Below are 25,441 nucleotides of genomic sequence, written 5' to 3' on the forward strand. Positions count from 1 at the left end.
TGAGCCTCCCCCCTACAAATGGGCCTCCCGTAGCACAGACTTTCAGTCTGATAAATAGTGCCTTCCCTCCAAATGAGCTACCTAAATCAAACAATACGAGGAAGCTCATTTGGAGAAGCAGAAATGACAGCTCCAAATGGGCTACCCTGTGTTTTGATTGAAATATACAGGTTTTGACCCACTAAAGCCAGGGTAACTCATTTGGAGGGATACAAATGACAGCTCCAAATGGGCTACCCTGTGTTTTGATTGAAATGTACAGGTTTTAACCCACCAAAGCCCGCGTAGCTCACTTGGAGGGGCAGGAAAATGAACCTGATAACGGTGATGTGTATTTGGAAGTGGAATGTACATGCTTCTAAGAATGAAAGCCAGGCTTTGTGTGTAGATTTAGATTGCTGGGTAGATAGATCACAGCCAACATCTTGAGCAAGTTATTATTTATTTAGCAGATTTACAGTGGTAACAACATATTACATACAGAATAAGTGCAGTTCAAATACAGTGCAAACACAGGATCGGTGCAACAACAATTAAACAAATTACAGGATGCAACAAGTATATAAAATGCAGTAAATCAAACCATAGTAGAGTGAAATTACCTGAGCATACCTTTACACTTTAACTACAAACACAAAAAAGAACAAAGTACACTTTTTTTTGCACATAAATGAAAAATCAATATTTGTTAACTCTTCAGCAGAATATTTTGTGCATTCAGTGTGTGCCAAACTAATAACCTACATACGAGTGGCAGGAATTTGCCTGAATTAAGCAACAACAAAATTCGGCCCATGGTCTCCTGGGTGTTCCTGGTCCGCTGGGCTGGTAAAGATATCAAAGTTAAAAATAAATAAACCATTGGAGCGGATAAACTATTTATTTTTCTTTAAGCATTTAAATGATCCCAGCTAGATTGTCATGTTATAGCTATCATTTTTATTTAAATAATTTTTTTTTTTTCTGCATAAAACTCGATAGCTACTCTCTTGATTATACTGTATTTAGAAATGCTCGTTAGATTTTTTTTTTCATTAAATAATTCTTCCCGATTAAAAAAAAAAAAAAGAAAAAAGTTCTGCGTCAATTAATTGAATCGTGTTTTAAATAATATATCCAAATGTGAGTTACACCCAGTCACCACTACTGTGAAAGTTACCCATAGTATGGCCAAAAAATAGTACAATAACATTCAAAACTCATTCTAAATAAACTAATTTCGTGTTTTGTGAAGCAGCTGTCACAGATGTTGCACCTCCAAAGCCTCACACAATGTGCGTCACTATCATACGGAGGTTTATTTTTGCATGGGATGTACTGCACGACTTAATCGATCAGGTATGGGAAGTAGTTCATGTTTTAAAATCTCAAACCTGAAAAGTCCATAAATAAAACATCAAGTAAAACTCTCTTAAGCGTGTTTGCAATGGTGTTGAGTTACCTGGTTAAACATGAAAATAAATGATTAGAAAACTATTTTACTCTAAAGCTGCTTCGGTTTTTTCTGGTTACGATGAACGGTCCTATTTGGCCCACCGTACTTACAACTTCATTGGTCCTTTCTAGGTTTCTTGTGATTGGTAAACAGGCAGCTTCTTCGTAGGAGTTTGACAGTAATGGCGCTTTGTATGACAGGGGATTAAAATATATGTAGTACGAATTTTAGAGACCAAATTGCCGTTTTTATTAGATATAAAGTCAACGCTGTTGCTTATACTACAAAATAATTCCTGAAATAAAACAAAAAGGTATGTATAGGATTGTGTAGGAATGAATCATTTAAAAATGTTTTATTCATTCTTGTTCAGTTTCTTTATTTTCACCGGCTACACTTAAACGAGGACGGCTTTTCTGTGTTCGCTGGTGTGTTGATCCAACAAAAGTCAAACAAAAAAAAGCAAAAGTGTAGACAGTACTTTAATTTACAGTTTAATTAGTACAGTAGGCTACCAAATATTGCTTATTTATTTTCGTGTTTTGTCTTATTATTATTATTATTATTATTATTATTATTATTATTATTATTATTATTATTATTAATACATTATAACGATTGTGTTTCTTGCAGGTTACCAAAGATGCCTGCATTTCGTCAAGTTGGTGAAAAGCAGCTTCCTAACTCAATACTTTTTATGGTCTGGTCTCCTAAGAGGGATCTTATAGCACTTGCGAACAAAGCTGGGGAGGTAGAGCAAATTGTTATTATTAATGTTATTTATTCATTTGACAGACGCCTTTTTCCAAGGCGATTTACAGGTGTTACAGGGCAGTAAAGGGTTATAATGCAAGCTTAATATTTAAAGACACTGTAGTTCACAGTATGTGCAAATACCACCACTAAAATGCGATATGAACTAGGATGCAACAAGTTAGGATTACAAGTTATATCTACAAATTTAACATAGTAGTGCATTAGCGCAAGGATAGTGGGTTAGCTGAAGATCCAGTTGCGTAGTGCATAGGTCAGGCAAATCCAGTGCATAATAGGGGCAGTAGAGCAAGAGATCTAAGAGCAGTAAACAGGTGGGTCTTGAGGAGGTGGCAGAAACAGTATGAGATGGAGCAGTCCTGAAATTTGCTGGCTAGTTCCACCACAAGAGGGGCTAGGGAAGAGAAGGAGAAGGCACGGAGGATGGAGAGTGGAGGGAAGGCATGACCAGTCAGCCTTTAGAGGAGGACAGGGCGAGACAAGGTGTAGGGAGACGCAAGGGATTGGAGGTAGGAGGGGGTGTGGTGAAGAGAGCTTGACTTTTAATTTTCAATTTTTAATTTTTAACTTGTCTTTTAATTTTCAGCTTTTGTTGCACCGACTGGCAAGTTTCCAGCGTGTTTGGAGCCTAGCCCCAAATGAAGACACTGGCAAGGAAATCACTTCACTTGCCTGGAGACCTGATGGCAAAAGTAAGGGCAAAGCTCCCCCCCAACATGTGTACTTATAAGGCAGTTGATCTGTGGTACAGTTATTTTACTGTCATTTTCCTTTCTTTTTAGTTATAGCCTTTAGTCTTGCTGACACCAAGCAGGTTATTCTTTGTGATGTGGAGAAAGCAGAAATCTTGCACTTTTTCCCAGTGGAGAGCCTTGTGTCATGTATGCACTGGATGGAAGTTTCAGAAGAGAGCAGGTATACTCTTAACTAGAAAATAAATAATTGCAGTCCACCGCTGTTGACAAAATTCTTAAAAAATAAAAAAATTTAAAAAATGTATAAAGAATTTGTCTTTAAAAAACAGTCAAATAATGTGCATGTTATGGTTGTAGTTGTCATTAACATAGTTAGCATTTAAACCAACACAGGAACAATATTGTTTCAGTTGCATTGAAGAGCTTCATGTTGTGTTAAACCCATTGTACATTAAGTGCCCTGTTTTTTTCCAGTACTCTCACTTCATTTTGTAATGCGGAGGATGAAACAAGTCATTTCTTGCCCAAGTTACCCGCATTGCCAAAAAGGTAAATGTTTATTGAAGCTGTTCTAAGTTGTTTTACATTACATTTCTTGACTTTAATCAAAAAATATATATATTTACAAAGGTCTTAACTATAAAATGGAAATATGTTGCCCTTATTACTTTCTACTTGTACTGCATACCATAAATTGCTCCAGCAGTTATTTGTTTATCTTTCTTCTCAATTTAACATTTGAAATTCTTAGTTACAGTACAGAATGACCCCGTTCACACTTGTGATTTGAGGGCTTCAAAAAAGAAAAGGCAGTCAAGGGCCAGCCTAGATTTAGGCCACCGGGACCAGGGCCGGCCTTTACATCTGTATGAACGCAAAGCAGGTTTAGGGTTGGCTTTTTCGTATGGCATTACCAATGTGGTTACTTAGCTCAGTAGACACTCCCATATTCCCACGCACTCGAAAGGTAAATAGAAAGCTGAGTGCTGTGCTAGGCTAGATGGCAGTGGATCAATATTGAATGGAAATTAATTCTACATCATACAACTTTAATTATAAAAATATTAAATTTAAAAAAATCTAGCTGGCTAACCTTCAGGTTATTTCTTATAAATAATATATGAGCTGCAGTGCATTCATAATTATGCTTAATTTGTCACAATTAAATTTTCTTCCTGTGATTTAGTAACTAAGCAAAAATGTGAAAACTGCAGGATTGTGGATCTCAATAATGAACAATAATGGTGTTGGCGATTTGACATATTCAGCTGCCATTGTTTATTTTGCATGCAACGATATACATAGCTACAGAAGTGTGCGTTTTTAAATTAATATACCTATCACTTCTTTTAGCTGCTTGCTTTTACACACACATAAAATACTGTTCTCATCCACACACATGAAGATCGTTGATGCACTATGTGAGGGTGAGATCCTCACTGTAATATTTCAGTGCCTGTTACTGTGATTATTATTGTTAATGTTATTCTACTGGCGCTGGAGTAGTGGTTTATTATGTACCGTGCATGATGTTATGCAAAGTGTATTTGGTATGTGACGGCGTATTGTTGTATTTAGATTAGGACGATTCCCTTAATGAAGTTGTTGTTTACATATGGGACAAGGGTTTTGTTATATATCCGTATGTTCGGTAATCGTCCAAGAGAAGGGGTAATGCTTATGTTGAGTCTTTACTGGTAATGACTAGAGAAAAATAATATCAATGATAATAACAACGAGTAAACAATAGAATAGTTAAACAATCGTGTTTGTAAACAAAGACATTATTCATGCAGGTTAAACAAATACTTATAAATGAGAAGAAACATGTGTCGTGTGTTTAACATTATTTAATGCCGTGTCTTTCCTTAGGAGGGAGCAGTAGTACTATTAGGTGGTCAGTCGTGAGTTTGTCTTGTGAATGTCAGTCATTCAGTACGTTTACATGACAAAGCGTTTTCCGAAAACCAATGCGTTCACATATGTTTTCGGAAAACTGATTTTCTTAAAATATCACTTTTCTGTGTTTACATGATTAACAATTAGAATTTAACTGTATACATGGATTGAAGTTTTCGGAAAATGCAGGATTTTTTCGCATGCAAAGTACTGTAGCTTAAGTACAATTCGAAGACCGGACACTTCTGCAACAGACAGAAGAAGAATCCGTCTCAAGTGCTTTATCGAAGTGTCAGGTCTTAAATTCGAACATTACGATCCTATACCTCTATTCAGATTCCCCACAGTGAGCAATCAGCCTTTCCAACAGCTCATCCTGTTCTATATTACCAGTTTCTTTTGCAGACATTATTTTAAATTATCACATCATTTTAAAGCTGGAAAACATTTACTGCTTCGATGTGGGCTATTAACAAATACATACAGACTTTAACAAATGTATTACTTTATCCCTAACCAACAAATGGATGGATGCAGACTGACTACAGATTATTATTTTCTCAGTTTTCTAAAACCACGTGCAGGAGAAAAGGGTCAAAGTGTACACATGCGCAGTATGCTATTTCAATAAGTTTTCCGAAAAGTGTGTTTACATGATATACATGTTAGTTTTTGGAATTTAGTTGGAAATTTCAAGGTGCTGTTTTCCGAAAACTGACTTTGCAATACATTTTCCGAAAACTGTGTTTACATGGCTTTTGATATCGGAATTAGTTTTCCAAAAAATGTCGGAATTCTTACGCTCATGTAAATGCATTTAGTGTGTTCAACCTGATAGTTATTTACAGTCTGATTGAAGCATCCATTACAAAAAATAAAAGAATTACTGTATATGCCGGTCGCTTTTCCATTCTGAGTGGAGGCTGTTCCATAAAAACAAGCAGTTCACCACATTTTAGGCCTGCTTTTCACTCACATATGTGAACGCACGAAGGCGTCTTAAAAACGCAAATTTGAACTGGGTTGCAGACCTAAATATGGGGTGGCAAATGTGAACAGGGTCTATGTTCAAACTGGGATTTGCCCGCCTTCTTTAATGCAGCTTTCAAGGGACTGAGATTAGGGCCAGGGTTACCAGTTTTATTTTATATGAACTACAGCCAGGATTCAAATTCACCATATTACAATCTAGAATATGTCAAGCCTTAAAAAATGTGTCCTTTTTCTAGAATTGTTTATACTACTTGTTTTGCTAATATATTGTATTTTCTTCCAGCTACAGTGCAACATCGAAAATATTTAGGTACGTTATGTTTAGTTTTTCACTGAAATCTTTTAAAATTGATTTTTTTGTATATACGGTTATGTATCTTGAATTAAACTGAAATGCGTTTTTCTTTTTAGTGAAGAAAAATCAGATGAGGTTATGAAGCTTCTGGGTGATGTACTGTGACCCCCCTAACATGTGCCATCCTATTGTTTTCAAAATTATGTTCCTACTTTTAAATATTCTGTGACAACTGTAATATATATATATATATATATATATATATATATATATATATATATATATATATATATATATATATATATATATATATACATACATAATGATCATTCCATCTAAATGTACTTAAATAAATAAATGCATGGACCTGAATTACTTTTATACAAGCCCAGTGATATCTGGTTCTTAACGTTTTCTGTCTACTTACTATTTTTTCTGTACCCTACAGACTTAATATACTTGTCCTGGGTGGAGGCTCTGGATTCACTGAGCTGTATGCATATGGAATGTACAAGATAGCGACATTGGCTGGGGTAAGGATTTTGCCTACGACGATGGTTCCAGTTGGATTTGTAGCTGGACTGGGGTGCTTACGCTTCAACCTGTGTAGCTTCGAAATGTTGTTATTCTTACTGTGATTGGCTGCATAGACAACAGGGCTAGCCAGAGATTGGATAATATTTGTTGGGTTGGTTTTTCTTTTATACAGTCTCCTAGTAACTGAAGACCTTGTATTCTGGGAGATGTAGACGTTTTAGGGGAGGCGGGAGGGGAAGTAGGCAAGCTGTACAGTAAAATTGCTACTATGCATATTTTTATGCATTACGTTTAAATTTAGCGTATATTTTGTATTTTTTTACGCATAAAAAGAGCAATCACATATGTATATATGTGTGTGTGTGTGTGTATATGTGTGTGTATGTGTGTGTGTGTGTATATATATATATATATATATATATATATATATATATATATATATATATATATATATATATATATATACACACACACACAGAGGTCATGGTGATATACTTTTTCATGGTATTGCTAGCTCTGACCTTGTATGTACAGCAGTGGGGTGGGGGGGTGTATGGTGTCACCGTACTTGTTTAATGATACAGAATATTACTGATTTGTTCCTTAGGTTGTAGGAACTTGTCGGAGTTTGTGCTTGTCCAGTGACCTTAAATCCCTGTCAGTTGTCACAGAAATAAAATCCACAGAAAATGAACCAGAAATCACCTATTTTCAGGTACACTTTATACTTTTTGAGCTTTGAAATTGGTTCTTCGGTTTATTCAGAAGCTATTCTCCAGACAGTCTTCTCCTTCCATGTCATTGTAAATACAATTTGTTGTAATGTTTACTTAATCCCTAGTTCCCTAATCCCTAATTCATATTGTATTTTAGTAGTATTTTTGTGATTACTCTAAACTATACTGTGTTTAAATATTAATCTTACATTGTAACACTGTACTGTCCTGTAACACCTGTAAGTCGCCTTGGAAAAGTTGTCTGCCAAATAAATAAATAATAAATACTTTTATAACCAGGAAAGAACCTGTTGATACTGATAGCTCTAACTTTGTGTTCCCAGATGTTTACAAGAAAGTCCTAGCAGTAGATTGTAGTACAGTAGCTAATTTGTTTCACTGACCTCTGTTACTGTCAGAATTTATTGTGGTTTGCTTATATTGTGACATGATTTTTGTTTTTATTCCAGCTTGACACCAGTTTGCTGTCAGATTGTCTTCCTGAAGTTACTCGAATGGCAAGGAAATTCACTCATATCTCAACCCTCCTACAGGTAAGACGTCCTGCAAAACTGCATTATTAATGTATTATGAGTCCTTAAGCATTAATGTCTGGTCATTACCTGCTGGATTAATTATCTTCAGATAATGCAATTCTAAAATGAAAAGCTGTTTTGTCTACATGAAGTATTGTTTTGGATTTGGATCTCTTTAGGCAGCTTTAAATTTCAGTCCACGTTTTAAAGTTTATTTTCTGTTAGCTGTAACAGGGCATGAAGTTAAGATCATAAAGGGCAAGGCAATAGTTCCTTTGTTGGGCGTGAACCAAACTTGCCAACATTTGGAAACTGCTCAGCGGGACACTCACGGGTGGGGGGGAAATAAAACCTCACAAATGCAAACACTTGTTATCTTATAAGTATTTGACGTACTCACACTAAACGTTCAACTAAACACCATATCCTCACCAAGAGAGACATAATGAAATGTTTTGACCTTTGTATAAGTTAGTTATCGGTTGATTTGTAAGCCACACGAGATTAAAGGTTCTTGTTTGTCACCCGTTTTGCTTTCTTAACAAGCAAGTCCGATGAACACCATTCACAGCACTTCTGGTCTTTTGAGCAAATTAATTTTTGCAGCAAATATTCCACAAAGTGTGTTAAGGATCCCTGGTTCGGCGTCAGTGTCAGTTTCTTTATTATACTACACACTAGTGGATGCTCTAGCTTCTTCTGTGTTTTCTCCTAGCTGGCTCCTGATGTCAGTTTGCACTTTCCGGACAATACTGAAAAGTGTCTCACAAAAAGTGTTGCTGTGTGAGAGCACCAACATACCTTTACTACTTTGTACAACAGCTGCAACCTAGGCTGCTCAGTAATTGGGTCTGTCAGCTGTGATAACTGGTGCCATACCATGTCTATATGCATGTCTTTGAAGTCACTCTGGTCTACATCAGTACATGGCTGGAAATCTACAAACTTGTTCTGTAGCCTGTCCATAGAGTCTTCAGGAGTGATTGGTGGAAACAATTGCAAAACACTCACAGTCTGGTTAAAATCACACTGAAGTGGTTTCGCAGGATCAAGAAATGCAACATTCTGCACCAGAGGATCCTGAAGTGGAAACTTCTTTTTCATGTAATCCAGTGCACCAATGTAGATTTCTCTCACTTCAGTGAAGAATCTTGAGCAATCAGCTGGCATAAGCCAATTGTGCGCCGCCCCCTGTGAACTCCCATCCACGGTCGGCAATGGAATAGCCAGGATTTCCTGTCAGTAAGGAAATCACCAATATCCTATGCTTTTAGCACTTTTGCTGCCTTTTGAGCGCGTAAATGTGAAAGGTGGCAGAAGCAACCCTGCCCGATGCAACAGGGTTGCCTTTCTTTAACCCTGGTAAGAATGCTGTTGTGCTTGCCCAAATTGACAGATGCGTTGTGTCCTGAAAATGAAACACACTTCTCCCAGTCCAGTCCTTTTATCCTTAAACACCTGGTCTAGTGTTTTAAAAATGCTCTCTGCTGTAGATAGAAGCACACAGGCATGTCTACAAATAATGTATCGATGAGTCCTGTATTGCTGTTGACATACCTTTGTGTGCTGACACTACTGGGACTGGTAAGACTAGTGCTGACACTGCTGGAACTGGTAAGACTGGGGCTGACATTGTTGGGAATGTTAAGATTGATGATACTAGTGCTAAGACTAATCTGACTGCTGAGACTGTATGATGCCACGATTTAGAAGGCTTTACTTTAAATATAGTTTGCCAATCCTCCTATGACCTGATCTATCGAAACGCTGTAACACTTCCTCCCAGGATGCCTCCTTGTCTATGGATATATAGCAGGGCAAGGCCATTCGGTCTATTTTCACCCATACTGCTGTGAGACCAGTCAACATATCGAGACTATGCACTCAGTTAAACTCTTTCTACATCATGAACAGGGATTATAGGAATCAGTTTGCTGCGATAAAACACGAATTGTCAGTACTGTCCAGAGAATTTTTTGTTTTACGTTTGGAACGGGGCAAAAAAATTCAAGGCTGTCAAATTCTATCAGAAATATATTATTATAGAAATGTTACTGTTAGTATGAATAACTAGTTTTAAATTACATATGTATTAAAATATTAGGAAGCTTGATTTTAAAACAATACCAATAGCCTATGTAGAAACCTAAGTTAGTAATACTTACATTTTATATTGTAAATAGTAAACGATTGCTAATAGGAACTGCAATACGCAGTGTAAAAAAAACATAGCAGCCCTATGTACATTAATCAAATGGTATTTAAATTAAGAAAAGTCATCATGTTGGTGAATTAATGTGTATTTTCTCAAATAAAAATACAGTATGTTAATATCTTAGCCACAAGTACCGCAGGAGTAGAGGGTAATACTTGTTGTTGCAACCGTCAGTAGCAAAGGAGAAGTAGGATCCCGATGTCTTAATATCAGTCAGGGCTGAGTGCAGAACAGAAGGCACAGTTGCCCCATTCAGCAGGTGGGTGGTCTTGTTCGAGTAGCAGAATATTTATGTGCGATTGACGAATCTGGAAACATGGAAACACTGAAAAAAATGGGTTGCAAGGCAGGGTTGAGAACCAACTGCTCCAGTGGGCATCTACCAGCGGGAACCTGAGCTGCGACAGTCACTGTGTTTTATAATATTGTATAATATGAAACTAGACCTGGGATCATTTTAATTTTAATATATTCCTTCAATTATACATTTCAATTGACTTTGCAGTACCAGAAATTATCATTGACATGCATGTGCGAGGCCTGGGAGGATATCCTGATGCAAATGGACTTGAGGCTTACAAAGTTTGTGCAAGTAAGTACAATTTTTGACTACCCATTTTTTGACTTACTAAATGTAAGTTAAAACAAAAATACAGTTGTTTTTCTCTGTTTATATTTATAACTCAATATGTTGTCTGTCTACTATAGCTAATAAAATAGTTTGTCTTCTATGGAAATACATTGTTATTTTTTTTCTAGCCCTATTTCGAGGTCTGCAGTGTTAAAAGTAAAAGAAAAGGAATTCAGATACCGAGAAAAAATATACAAATGTTATTTAACCAGAATTGTCTTTGTCAATTTTAGAATTTTAACATTAAACATATTTAATTGGTATTATTTCTTAGGAGAAGAATACTACCACTTCGGTTCAAGATGAGTTCATTCAGTTACTATTATGGGGAAAGGCAAGGTAATAAATATAATACAAAATAAGACTAGTTACTCTATTGTGCAGGTAAATCTATACAGTTCACAGGCTGAAAAAAACTAATATGAAATGGGTTTTGTCTTTTCTCTGCCCATAAAAATAATTTATAACTGGATGTGGAATGTATGTCCAACTATATGGGAGACTCTTGTGTTTTCACAGCTTTGATTGCGTTAAAGGAATTTCTGCATTTTACAAAAAACCATCATACTTCAAAAATAGGTAGTGACTGAAAAAATTACATTTGTTAAGCATGGCAATCAATTATCTAAGCATAAACAAGTCACATAATAGTTTCTTAAACAGTTCAGCAATTAAATAATTTGGCTGACCGTACCTTATTGCTCATCTCATTGCTAATTTTACAAGTTTGTTCAGATCACATTTTTTGGGCTGAATTATTTTTACAAATGTAGACACAATGTTATAGATAAATGATCTCTTTTTGTCATATTTAGCCCTGAACTGCAAGCATTATTGATGAACCAACTTACAGTAAAGGTAGGTTTGTGACAATACTTTCTCACTGCGACATTAATAATAGTAATAGTTTTGTGGTTTGCTTAATGTGCTCCTTGTTTTTTAACCAGGGTTTAAAAAAACTTGGTCAGTCCATTGAGTCATCATACTCCAGCATTCAGAAACTGGTGATAAGTCATCTGCAGAGGTAAATCTATATAGTTAACAAAAAATAATAACAATTTAAAGACCAGACAAAGAGAATTGCAAAATGTAAATACAACAAAATGGAAGAAATCCTAAACAGTAAAATATTTATGGATTTAATTTTTTTTTTTTTTTCTTTAAATTGTAATGGATTTTTTCTTTTCTTCAGGAATTTGTTGATGTTATCTATTCCTGATTTAAATATTTGCCAATATTAATAATATTGTAATTCCTGTACTGTGAATAAATGTTGCTAGTGGATTTGATAATCTATAGTTCAATGATGTCTGGCTCCAGAGCAAAGAGGCAGGGAAAGACCGACCCCCCCCCCCCCCTTAGTCTAAATTTATTTACACCTGCCACCAAAAGGAATACATGTCAACAGGAACTTAAAAAGGTGTTGTAGAGTACAGCTTTGAATCAGGAATCAGGTTTATGTTTATTTATATGTAAAAAATGGTTCTGATATAGCCAATGGCTTTTCTAAAAATGTTTTGTAGTCTACCAGCAATTTTAAGCCTTTGCTAGGGTTTGGAATTAAACTGGCAAACAGTGTGTTTCTAATCAAGTGCCCTGATATTACAAAGCAGGCTGCTCATGCCAGCTCTTCAGGTAGTTACACTCTTTTAATTCTTCTATTCCTTCAGTGGTTCAGAGGCTCTGCTGTACTATTTAAGTGAGCTGAAGGGGATGGCCTTGTGGAAACAGAAGTATGAGCCTCTGGGGCTTGATGCTGCACTAATAGAAGGTACTGAGAGAGAATGGTAACGGGTTGAGTGCAGTGTTCGAATTATGGGACAAGTGTAGACAAAGCTATTAATAGAAAGTCAGCACTTTTTTTTAATTATTTTTCCAAGTAAATAGTCAACACATAGGTACATTAAAATATTTAGCTTTATTAAATTGAAGAAAAACAGATATCATACTTTAAACCAGGGTTGGTGATTTTTTTTTCGATTTAAAAAAACAAAAAACAAAAAAAATCTGATTTGAATTACATTAGATTTTTTTTTGTCGTTGTAGCTCTACAGTATCTCCAAACTGTAAATTTAAGGATGTTGGAAAGGGTGGTTTGTTAATAGTTACATACCAAACTAAATTACTCAATCTTAAATGAATGCATAAATAAAGCAAATTATTTATCATTGTAGAATCCCCTAAATGTGAATTACAAGAATTTAGCGATGGAGTACACCAGAGAAAAATACTCTCGCTCATCCCAGCCATTCCTTTCTTTCACTTTTCTTTCTTTGATTTCCTCTTTCTGTGACAGTCTAAACACACATAGTTGTTACTTAGGACTACTTTGCTTTTTTATAGTGTGTTAAATTGCTAAAGTTCCTGATTGCACCACTAAATAAACCTGGTTTCAGCAGATCTTAACACAGTGCTCAGTTGCTTATTTGGGACCCCTCAGAATCACTTCGGTGAATATGTTACTGATGGGGCAGGTGCTTTATAACGGGGCAAGATGTCTCAGAGTACCATTTCAGTGCAGTATATATTTTTTTATGTCTTTGCTCCATTTATGCGCCACAGAATGGGGGGAAGCACTTGCACTCTCATTTGCGTTGTGATCAGAATACAGCCCTAAGAGTTTTAGTTTATAGACAGTTTGTGTTTATAAAAGTTTTTTAAAACATACTTTTCATGTCCTTTCCTTGAAGCTTTATAAAATAGGTAGTAAATGAAAAAATGATTTTTTTTTTTAAATGAATTTATTTATTTTTTTTAAATCAGTGATTTAAATATACTTGATTTAAATCAGCCAACCCTGCTTCAACATTATGTATTTTCCTGTTGGGTCGTTAAATAACTTTATTAATGCCAAAAATGTAGGTCTTTAAGGTTGGCAACACTGCCACAAACTGATAAAAATGCCCTCCCCCCCCGCCCCCATCATAGTGTGTTACACTGGTTATATGTGGCAAAAAATAAAGTGGGATACGTCCAGTGTAGCATTGACCATTGTCCATATTGTTTTTCAGATGCAATCACAGCTGTGGGTTCCTTCATACTTAAGGCAAATGAACTTCTACAGTGAGTATAAGACAATTTATTTTTATTTTTTTAAATTAACATACATATATTATACACATACACATTGATAGTTACAAAATACTCGAGTTATTCCACGAATGAGGATGTGTGGGTTGCTTGCATCGTCATGAGTTAGATAACCGCAGCACATCATGAACATGCATGATGCATGCATGCAATTTTATATAAAAAGTACAATATATGGCAAAGAAAGTATGTGTAAAGTTAAACCTAAAGTTAAACAGCGGAATTTGTAGAATTGCTTTCCGTAAATCAAGCTCCACAATTGCCTAGCAAAGCTGCATGCTTTGGAGCTGTGCCGGCCACTGTTGTGGATATGAATGAATGCAAGATGGATTCCATAATAAGAATAAGTTAAAAAAAAAAAAAATAATAATAATAATAATAATAATAATAAATCACCCTGCAGCGCTTAGCACAAAAAACTCTCAACACTTGTTGTATAATTGTTATTAATAAGACATTCATTTTATGTTTTATTTGAATTATTTTTGTGTCATGGCTAATACTTAAAATTACTGTATATTTAATCAATTCTGTGGATCTCAACTATAAATGTTTTCTCCTTTCAGAGTCATTGACAGCAGTATGAAAAATTTCAAAGCATTTTTTCGATGGTTATATGTAGGTAAGGCTGCTCTTGGTATTAAAGATCAAGTTAAGAAGCTATATTCTAGATTGAAAAGCTGCACTATTTCAGTAGTTCAGTATTGTTTACTGCTTCTTCTATTTAAAGACTTATTTAATAGTAACCATTCCCTCATAAATTAAAGGTTAAATTAATCAATTGCTTTTGTTTAAATAATGTTAAACCAACTCCAAATTAATCTGTTCTAGAATGACCTTCCTTAAGACTTTTTGCTAGTCAAAACAGTATATTGGGATAAATCCATTAAACGTGTGTACTTGATTTTGTTTCTTATAGTTTTACCTCAGAATGTTGGTGGTTATGGTTATGGCTGAGATGTTTGCCTTTTGAGGTACTGCCTATTGAAAGTATTCTCAGTAAAATAGAAATGTTTGTTTTAGCTATGCTGAGGATGTCTGAGGATCATGTTCTTCCAGAACTCAACAAGGTCAGAGTAAACCTCAAAATATCTCACATTAGAAACTACAATTGCATATTTCCAGTGTTATGAAACATATGTTCTAGTGTTGTATGAAATATTTAGATTTGCGTATGAGTACAAATACCAGAAACCAAGCAGCACGAACCAGATATTTTTTAAGGAAATAGTGGGGTGTTACCTTCGCTTTCTAATGCGGGTGTTTGCTGGGTCCGACATGGACGCTAGGTACAATATTGTCCATTTGATACAGAAAACCTAACAAAGTACAATGTTACCACACATTCGAACCTTCCCCCTTTTTAATAATTCTGTAATCTTTTAACAATTGCAACCATGTTTTTGTATGCATTGCAATGCAGATACTGCATCACAATATTTTCACTGCTTCAAAGTACTTCATGATTTTCACTTCAAACTAATGAACTTGGCATCAGAACTATCCCTGGTGGTATGATTAGTTACATTCAGTGTGTTCTGGCTCCCTGATTTCCCTCTGGTGAATCTTTACAAGTTTAGTCTTCATTTTTTTTCCTTTTATTAGATGACACAAAAGGATATTGCCTTTGTTGCAGACTTCCTCACTGAGCATTTCAATGAGGTAAGGATATTTTTTTATTGTCTTTTTTCTTTTTTCCTTAATGAGTAACCGTTTAATTTTTTTTCAATTATTGTTCTTGTAGGCACCAGAACTCTATGATCGCAAAGGAAAATATTTCAATGTAGAAAGAGTTGGACAGGTAATGTATTTAGTTTTTTTTTTTTTTTTTTTTTTTTTTTTTTTTTTAAAGAAACAAACCCTGTTGTGTGTGTTAAATTCAGATACAATCCAGTAGTACTATTCATATGACAGAGATAAAACGCGAACTGCATTAAAATCTGGTGGTTTTAGCCATTTTTTCATTCTGTTTGTCTTAATTTCATCCAGTACCTGAAAGATGAAGACGACGATTTGGTGTCCCCTCCCAACTCTAAAGGAAATCAGTGGGTGAACTTTCATCAAAACAGCACACCTCTTAAAGGTATAAAGTAGTGGGTGTTTGTGCACACATTATCATGGTGGGGTTCTAATTTTGATTTAAGGTGCTTTTGCTTTTTATCTAGTTTATTTTTGTGACCCACTTTATACTGAACATGCTGTTTATACTGTTCTTTTCAGAAAGCCCTTTGCTGTTTCCATATTATCCCCAGAAATCGCTGTACTATGTCAAAAGAATAATGGAGGGAGTTATCGATCTGTGTTTACAGAAACCTGCAGTGAGTGCTTGGTTCACCTGGAATGTTTTGTCGTTGGTGCTTATTATGAACCTCTAACATAGCCTCAGTAACAAAACTAAGTATCTAAAATTTTTACACCATAGTTATAGTTGTTTATCGTTGTTTCTGCATGCAAGTTACTTTTGGGTCACAGGTTCACATTTGGAACTTTCCCAATACTTCAGACAACCATTAGTGTGCTGTTGTCTGCATATTGTAGCAACTAAATATTCGAAAATGTTTATTTTTCAGTATAAATTGAATTGAGTTGTCAAAAGGCTGAAAGACCCAGTATATTATGCATTACAACTGTTACAACATTACTCACTCTTAAACAAAATTGCAAGCCTTTGTAATACAAAACTAAATTATTAATTATTATTATTATTATTATTTTTTTTAAAGGAAGTAATTGGGACGTCTGTAAAACAGGCAATAGGTATGCCTCTTTACACAATACCAACAAGGTAAGCTTTTTTTTATTTATTGTATCGACTTTAGACTAATAAACTTAACCCTTTGCAGTCCATTTATTCAGCGCTTGTCAGGCGCGTCATGTCCTGTTTATTTTACACCCGCTGTTTAAAATATTTTTTTCAGAGTAAAACAGGTTTAAAAGGCATTGAATCACAAAAGGACATTCAGTAGTGTCTCCAGCCAAGCCCCACCCCTTGTTTGCTGTATTTTTCACATACCTCTTTATAGACGTGCATACTGATAAATTCGCTGGATGCAGAAGCAGCTACCTCGTTTGTTTATGTCCGTGTTCTCTCTGTAGTGCATGGGACTATGAGATACGCCCCTTTTTGAGGTTTTTTTGGTTTTTTTGGGGCTCCTGTTGGTCTCACTCAGCCATTGAAAGGTTTTCTTGTCTTTTTCCGGAGAAAAAACGACCAGAGTCCTGTGCTTTACGTCTTTTTGATGATGATAGGACCGCAAAGGGTTAAACTGTGCCATTAATTTCTTTTGTTTTGTTTTTTTTTTTTTTTTTTTGTTTTTTTTTTTTTTTTTTAGCACAGAGATGCATTACCAAGGCTGTTTGAATTGCCATCACTGTAAGTATAATTCGGTTGTCATATTTAAGATGCTTTCTAATAGTTTTGAATAATTCAAATTAAAACTTACACTTTATTGCTTTCTAGGTGGAATGACAAAAAGTCTGGTATGCATTATATTGTGTTCACCATGCCAGAAATATCACCCTGCAAACTGTACATAATGAGAAAAGCAACAGACCTATCCAGGTAAGCATTCATGGAAAGCTACAATTAAGTGGTTTTATTTCCTGATTTATTTAATGCTGGCGTAAAGTCGCTTGACTTGGGGTATTATGCAAATGTGTGTGCTGTTGAAACCCTATCACATGGTTACTAGAAACAGAAGATATTTCATTTTATATTTGCATTCGTTTTGTTTTATAGTTGCATTTCGTTTTATTTTGTGCTATTTTGTATTTGCGAAAAACACGGGGCTGTAGTAGTTAGTCACATGATATGGGCTAATATGGGTTATGCAGGTTCAATAGGTATTTGGTCTTCTACTTATTGTTCGTAAGTAACAGCAGTGTTGCATTTTAACAGAGAGGAGCAGGCGTTACACTACCTAATTGCCTTTTGTGAACATGCAACTTAGCTCCAATTATAAATTACATTCAGCTGTATTTCAAGAATTTTCACGGACTTTCAGACAGTGCTGTATGGTACCAGTTGAATATCAAACTGTATTTTATTCACAAAGACAGATTTAGAAAAATATATATAGCCCAGTATCTCTAACTCATTCTAAGTACATTTGTTTATTAGGTCTGTAAGCAGTGGCCTTGTGGCTATTGATCTTGGAAGCCTTCTTAACAGGAGTATTGATGGGAGTGCCGAGGCTAGGTATGTATAATGGCTTGTCAAATGTCAGCATGTGTATTGCCATTTTGTGGTTCAGGTGTGAGGGCCTCCTTTTTTGTTTTGCTTGAGAAACACACATAATATAGCTACTGCTGTAAATACCTTGTGCAGATTTGAAAGAAGCACATGTTATAGCAAACTTGTATTTTAATAAAAAGTAACACCTGGTACCATAGTCTTGTGCTTCCCATTTAGGCTGAAGAGGGAAATTGTCCACCCCTTCAAATGGCTTATTTTCAACCAACTGCTTTGACCCTGAAAACATGGAAAAATGACCTAGAAAGTGAAACATTACCAGGGATTCACATAAGTGTTATCATTAGGTTTTCACAGGAGTACCAGCAGAAGTGGTTTGGTACTCGCCAAAATTAGGGGTCCTCACCCAAGTCGCTGTCTAGCTCCACCTCCTCCAACAGTTGAAACAATTGGGATGTGAAAGGTACAGATTTGGAGATAGATTCTAGCGCCAGGGTACCTCAGATAACGCAAGCAACATTACATTCAGGCACCTGTTGATGTTTTATTCATTATCAATATATGTGGACTACTCAAATGACCCACCCCACTCATCCACATACACAGGAGAGAAGGTTTGTGTTATGTGAGAAGTTGTGAGTAGATCAAAGGTTTCAGTGGTCAGCTTATACATATAAATATGCATCAGGGCAGAAAGGCGTGAGGCTGATAGGCAGAATCGATATTTGTTTTGTTTGACATGTGAAAACCGACGCTCCCCAGCAGAACTGCTTAACCCTTTAAGGACCAAGCATTTTTCAGTGGGATGCTCCCCAGCACCAGCTTTTTTTGGGCTGCAGTTGGCTCGCTTCCTATAAAAATCTTTTTTTTTTTTTTTTCAGTAGCATTTTGGAATTGGAACAATTCAACTCAGAACACTGGGGAACATTTTAAAGTACTTCAGAAACCATAAAAGCTTTTTGCCCCCCCCCCCCAAACACAATGTTTGTGTTTTGTTTAAAAAAAGTATTTTTCTTTATTTTGTATTCTGCTTCACGAGACATAGCAACGGATTATTCAGTGACCCAAGGGACCTTGCAATACTTCCTGAAAGTTCTGTTGAAAAATACTGATGTTTGGACAGATTACCAGATATTGTTTCACTTGAGTGATTGCAATGACATAGTCCACGTTTATTCTCAAGGCCATTATAATCAATAATGGACACTACTCTTGATTTTGTTCTCAAAATAAGTATTTATAAATAAAATAATAGTTCTTCACTCCATTATCTTTAATAAGGGAGATTAATGTAGTTCCTGAAGCATGATCTGCTTATATCCACTTTTTTCTTGATATTTATAAATGTTGTAAAATCATACAAATTAATACGATCATATGTATTATACGAGTCATAACAAATGTTCTAATACAACTATGTCAAATACATCGTATTTACAGTGTTCCCCATTTTTTTTCTTAGCTGTAAACAAGTTCCTGTGTCATGTTTTGTCTCTGAATGCTGCTACGAATTGTCTCCGCCCTTTAAAAATAAAAGCCTGTCTCAGTGAATTAGCACAAAAAAACAAACAATCAGGCAGTGGAGTTCAATCCCTCCCCTATCCATTAATATGTGTCTACAACCTGTACTGCAAAGTACGATGGCCTAGTAAGTCAAATAAAGGAAGTGCGCTTTTTATCGTGTTTACTCGATCACAGGCCCAAAATGATACTTCAGTATGATTGTGTTTACACAATCAAGTCCTTAAAGAGTTAATGGCAATGTCAGAGACAACAACACTAGTTTATGTCTCTGACATTGCCATTAACTCTTTAAGTAGGAGTCTGGGTTGCTGGTTTATTCCAATTTTGAACAAATCATCACGCATTCTCTTTATTTCAATAGCCTACCACCAAATTCCAGCCCTGAGGATTCAGAAGTAAAAAATGAAACACTTCTTCACTTTATTAGTGTTGTTGAACACATTAGATTGGTGGCAGCGGTATTTATAGAAGGATATAACTGAGGGAACACAATATTATTTAAAGTAAAATGCTTAAGTAAATTTTTTTTTTTTTTTAAACGTTTAACTCTAATGGCTCTCAAGCATCAACACCTCCTGTCATCCGCGCTCAGTTTGGAAAGTGAAGCATCAGTGAGCTTACACAACGCCATTCCCCGTAACTACATCCCTCTTCTCTGAATGGACAGCTAAATCGAGATCCCTGCTGTCATTGATTGCTTCGTGTCCATTAAAAGAAAATTATTGATGTTATGAACTTAAGTGATTCCACCTATCGCTGTCATTTCTTTTTTATATAAAACCTTGAAGAAGCCAATGGTAGCGCTAGCAGGGATGGACTTTTTATTTAATTGGAACCCTCTGGCCTTAAGTAAAATACGGGGACTATAAGCGATAATAAGCTAAGTTACCCGGAGATCGGTGACTTATCCCAGAGACCATGAGACAGTAGAAAATCGAGAGGTTCGGCAGGAAGGGGTCACAGACAGATAATACGTACCCTCACTGCCTATATGAAAAATGCTTTCCTGTTAAAAATGTACTGATGGTATGCATTTGCATCTTAAAAACAATATGGAAGTCTGCATTTCTATTATTGGTGCGCATGCGTATTTGTGTACCAGTTATTTGAACCCCAGAGCATTACCTTAGAGTAAAGCATGCAAACTAAGAGCTGTCTTTAACCTAGTGTGGTACCAGGTATATTTTTGAAAATGAAAATGAACGTTAGCTGTAACATGTGGTTCTTTGTAATCTGCACATATGAAATGGAAGGGATCAGGTCATGTATGTAATTATTATTTTAACTCCATAACAACATTCTGTGAGGTAATTGTATGTAGTGACTACTTATCTATTATCTTGGGTTGACAAATAGTCATGCTTTATTTTGATATAAATACCATCATTACTGTATTTAAATTGATTTTATTGATTAACAGAATTTACTTATCGCTTATCATTTGAAAAGTAGGGATTTAGTTATTGTGGACCTATTACTAGATGCTTTAAAAGCACTCAAACTCCTAGAAACATGAGATACCGATGAAATAATTAACATTAGGTAAGTTCTATGTACTTTAATATAGTTAGTCTTAAGTATTACACTGTGTAACCCAAAGGTGGTGTTTTATTTTGTGTGTAATGTTCTTTTGTCCGGCTCAATTCCTTGTCCATTTATTTCAGTCGGTATAGCTGCCTAGATGCTCGGTTTTTTGATGATGAAACCCTGACGGTTGTACTCAAGGAGGCTGTGGAAGAGGAGCACAGAGGACGAATCCTTGCTCAGCTGCCACTGTCTCCTGTTTATGCTGGTGAAGAGGAATTCGTCCTGGACCCTAGCATGAAGTAATGAGCAGCAGTACCATTTTTTGGTGAATCTTCACTTGTAGGATGTTGACCCATTTGTAAGAAATCTACTTGGATACGTAGTCAGTTACAAAGATCTCCTTAATGAAAATAAGCTATTTTTGTCCCTTATAGGGAATTTTATTTGATGCTTTAAATTTGGAAGTCAAACTTAATTCCTAAAATAAAAATACAAATCTACACTTTTTATAGATCAAAATATTTAAAATCTTGACTTGTACCAAAGATTACAAGTAATAAATGTTGCTGCATTTTCTTACCTTTTAAACAAATCGAATCAAAATATTGCTCAAGTTAAACAGACACCAGTACTCTATTCTCAATTGTTTTCAGGCTTGACCAACAGAGTGGGAATATCCCTGTTCAAAGTGTAGTGCTTGAGAATCAGTGGAGGACATTGGAGAACATGAAAGCACAGTATGTTGCTGTTAATGGGATTCGCAAAGTCTCATGTGTGGTAAGTATTACAGCAGGATTTCTACATATACTGACATATATACATACACATACATTACAAAAAACAGTTGATTGTGTAGAATACATTATCCATGGTATTATCCATGTATCCATGGTATGTTTTTTAGCATTGCAGACTTTTTGTCATATTTTAGACTTTTGGCACCTGTTTCCATTTCGAAAGAATGGTTGTCTTCCTTATAAGCTGTTTCTAACATTCTAGTATGGAAACAAGGGTTTTCACTAAAGATACTTGATCCGAAGTGAAAGATCACTAGGTGGTGCTAGCTGTTACTGCTAAAAAGACTTTGGCTAATGTTACTTGCAGTCAACAGACAAGTCACGCTATTACAAAAAAGAATTAAACAATTTCAAATATTTGTTCATGACAAAAGTATTGGTACCTTGACATTTAGAAGCAATAGAAGTAATAAAAAATATATATTAATTGATTTGAAAGCCATTACACAATTATTAAAGTAGCAGGGTTCTGAAAAATATAGCGTTACATATCCCCACGTGTTAATACAACTCTTTAAATAATGTACCTGTAGTTTTTCTTTTCATTGTTAACATCCCAACAACTTTTTACACTTATAACTTTAAAGTCTGTTTTCAAAGCTCTTTTCAAAGTGCCCACTCTAGTGTAGTATAATAAACATGAATCTGAAGCATTCTTCAACAAAATTCTTTGATCCAATGAGACCAAAATAAAATTTTCCCCAAAAATGAACTGCAGTTAGTTTGGAGAGAAAAACGGGAAAGCTTTCATGAAGACAACCTTGTACCTGCAGTTAAATGTGGAGGGGGTTCGATCATGTATGATGGGGTTGTTTTAGCCGTTCAGGGACTTCATGTGATTTGTGATTAAAGTACAATGATACCATCTGCCCATAGGCTGGTTGGCAGGAAGTTTATCTTCCAACAGTGACCTCTGGAACTCTTGAAGAAAACGCAGATCTCAGTCCAATATAAATGCTTTGGGCTAATCTGAATAAAGCTGTAGCCAAGTAGTACGTATCCAATCTGTCTGAGCTGAAGGAAATATGCAAGACAGAATGGGCCCTGATGTCACCAACAGGACATACTGGCTAAGAATAATCATAAATGTCTGAAAGATGTAACAAAAGCAAAAAGGACACACTAAATACTAAATCAGGGGCGCCAATACTTGTCATGAACGAATACTTTAAATGAATATGTTTTTTTGATAATTATTAAATTACCAGAAATTGTGTATTTTTTATTAAAAAGTGGTTCAAGTTTACTAAATACTTATCCTTAATCTGTTGCCTTGAGTTATGGTATAATAAGCGTAGGGTGCCAATACTTTTGTCTGAGACAGTACGCTGCATATATTGTACCTATGATAGGTACCCGAAGAGTAGCTCTTGAACTCTGGTAGAAGCCCCTTAGCACAGACCTATCACAACTTAACAAGTAAAAAAATACAGTTTTTCAGTAACTGCAATAAGAACCACACAAAATACAAAGCTCCTGACTGTGAGAGATTTATACATGCTACTGTCTAGATCAATTGAATGTAAAGATTGTTTGTTCTTGATGACAAATTTGCTTTTTTTTTTTTAAATTGACAATACATAAACAAACCAAATCCTCCTTACTAAATCAGACCCCTTAATAAATATATTTGTATTCTTGAATAGATAATGGTCTGCACTTTAAAAATGTGCAAACCTATTTTAATGAGCAATCTGTTTCCATTTCAGTAGTACCCATTTACTACTAATGCTGAATGACTGGAAGGAGCATTTGTTCAATATTTTCCCCCAAAAAATGTGTTTCTTTAGTGGTCACTACTGGTGGTCACTATTATCTATTCAGTGATACCAGGATAGATAGTGAGCAAATAGTACGAGTGAGGTTATCGGGCAACAAAATCCCCCCCCCACCCAGTTATACTGCTTTTCTAGAAGTAGAACATTTTGAGGTATCATTATACTTATGAGAGGAAGAGTTCATTAAAATATTTTGCATATTTTTAAAGTTGAAATAATTATGTGTTCAGAGATATAAGTATAGGTCTGTCTGAGTGAGGACAACTGAATAAAATCAACGCTAGTCTTTTTTCCATAATTTGTCAGTACTGTATATGTAGAGAACCAATATTTTAATCTGGTGGTATATAGAGGTTTTTAAGTAAATCTTTAGGTCATGGTGAACTACTTATTTTATAATGATGGATCTCATTTTATATTGAATCTGCCTGCAGCTGAGCTCGAACCTGCGCCATATCCGGGTGTTCGAGATGGATGTGGAAGATGAAGAGGAGGAGGACAAACAAGATGTTAGTGGAGACCAAGAGAAGCTGGAGCAGTCACTGGAACAGTCACTGTGCAGTCAAGAGGAGACTGAGGAAGGGGATCTTACAGAAGGGGATGGGGCAGGAACTTCAGACTTGCAGGAAGAAAATGCTTCCACTTCAGAAATTTAAGTTCTTGGCCACACCCAAGAATTGAACTATTTTTGGCTGTCCATGAAGCATTTGTAAAACTCTTTACATAAAAAAAGATTGTTAAAGGTAGTAGCCGAAATAAAATAATAATGTGAAATAGTTTTTACATTTTTTTTTTTTTTTGTGGTTTTTTTGTTAATAAAATGTCTGCAAATGGTTAGCATGCTGACACCAGTGAGGTCTTCGTAGTTGGGGAAAAGCAGTTTCAATCTTCTGTTGAATTTGAGAGGGACATTAACAAGATCCCTTTTAAATAGCATATTTTATAGTGGCTGAATGAACAAAAAAATGATTTATTTTCACTGAAACCAATTATCCCTGGGTGACCCTCATCCCGGTCTAGAATAAAAATATCAGAAAGAAGCAATTCTGTAATGTGTGATAGGGGAGGGCTAATCAAAACTGCTCTGCAACCCCACATGAGTCCCAAAAGACCAGAATGATGAGCTTGTTTGTAAAAACAACTTTAAATGAATAAGATGTGGTTTAGAATAGCCTTGTAGCCTGCATGACTGTGCACCTAAACTACTGCATAAGAAGGAAACAGTGCTGCTTTCACCCAACATATTATAAAACCATAATAATTTGGGTTATTGACACTGACACAAAGATTGCACTCATTTCATATATTAATTAGCCCATTGCTGCTTTTAATACATTGGATTGGCAGTGCAACTTTGGCCATTAGATGATCATACTACCCACCCCCCTTCAGTCCATGAAAAGAGGGACAAGCTATGTGCAGGCAATCCCCAAGGGAAATTTCAGCTGTGACCAGCACAGGTGTATGCTCAACAGACCTGGTGGACTGTTGGTTTCAGGATGGTTCAGGAGCTGGTAAATCTGGTCCATAAAATAGATCCATTAAAAATCCCTTTACTAAAAAGTTCTTAAGTCAACTCTGTTCACAAAGCTTTGTTTTTAGAAACTGCATGGGAGGATAATTGTAACAATTAGTTTGTTGCCAAAATAAATGAGAGGTTTAAAATCCACGGTAAATTGTATTATAAAAATATACCTTAATTGGCAGATTTTCAGTAAATTGCTTAACTTGTTTGCAATATATCTCAAAGGTTTTAAAGTAATATACCACTGTATTAGAAGTATTATTTAACTCCCAGTCTGCACTA

General features: G+C 35.5%; 1 protein-coding gene across 1 annotated transcript; it reads left to right on the top strand.

Annotated features, from left to right (window-relative positions):
* The first annotated feature begins 1,624 nt into the window (after positions 1-1,624).
* Positions 1,625-25,323, top strand: anapc4 (anaphase promoting complex subunit 4). The gene is made up of 29 exons (XM_041257650.1): positions 1,625-1,748; positions 2,069-2,186; positions 2,796-2,901; positions 2,992-3,124; positions 3,379-3,453; positions 6,080-6,106; positions 6,208-6,252; positions 6,540-6,624; positions 7,236-7,343; positions 7,815-7,898; positions 10,601-10,687; positions 11,001-11,065; positions 11,542-11,584; positions 11,674-11,750; positions 12,397-12,497; positions 13,738-13,789; positions 14,383-14,438; positions 14,840-14,886; positions 15,422-15,478; positions 15,561-15,617; positions 15,806-15,899; positions 16,037-16,134; positions 16,540-16,601; positions 17,154-17,189; positions 17,277-17,378; positions 17,937-18,014; positions 21,197-21,358; positions 21,713-21,836; positions 24,069-25,323. The coding sequence occupies exons 2-29, from the start codon at positions 2,079-2,081 to the stop codon at positions 24,288-24,290; spliced, it is 2,391 nt and encodes a 796-aa protein (XP_041113584.1). The 5' UTR covers positions 1,625-1,748; positions 2,069-2,078; the 3' UTR covers positions 24,291-25,323.
* Positions 25,324-25,441: the final 118 nt, after the last annotated feature.

The sequence above is a fragment of the Polyodon spathula genome, chromosome 1 (assembly GCF_017654505.1).
Source record: "Polyodon spathula isolate WHYD16114869_AA chromosome 1, ASM1765450v1, whole genome shotgun sequence".
In the NCBI taxonomy this organism is placed as follows: Eukaryota; Metazoa; Chordata; class Actinopteri; order Acipenseriformes; family Polyodontidae; genus Polyodon; species Polyodon spathula.

Bases quoted from the DNA above. Each gene is read 5' to 3' on its own strand.
- anapc4 (XM_041257650.1), top strand. From the start codon at position 2,079: ATGCCTGCATTTCGTCAAGTTGGTGAAAAGCAGCTTCCTAACTCAATA. The intron at 6,253-6,539 runs GTGACCCCCCTA...TGTACCCTACAG, and splicing joins AAGCTTCTGGGTGATGTACT to ACTTAATATACTTGTCCTGG. The intron at 17,379-17,936 runs GTAAGCATTCAT...TTTGTTTATTAG, and splicing joins AAAGCAACAGACCTATCCAG to GTCTGTAAGCAGTGGCCTTG.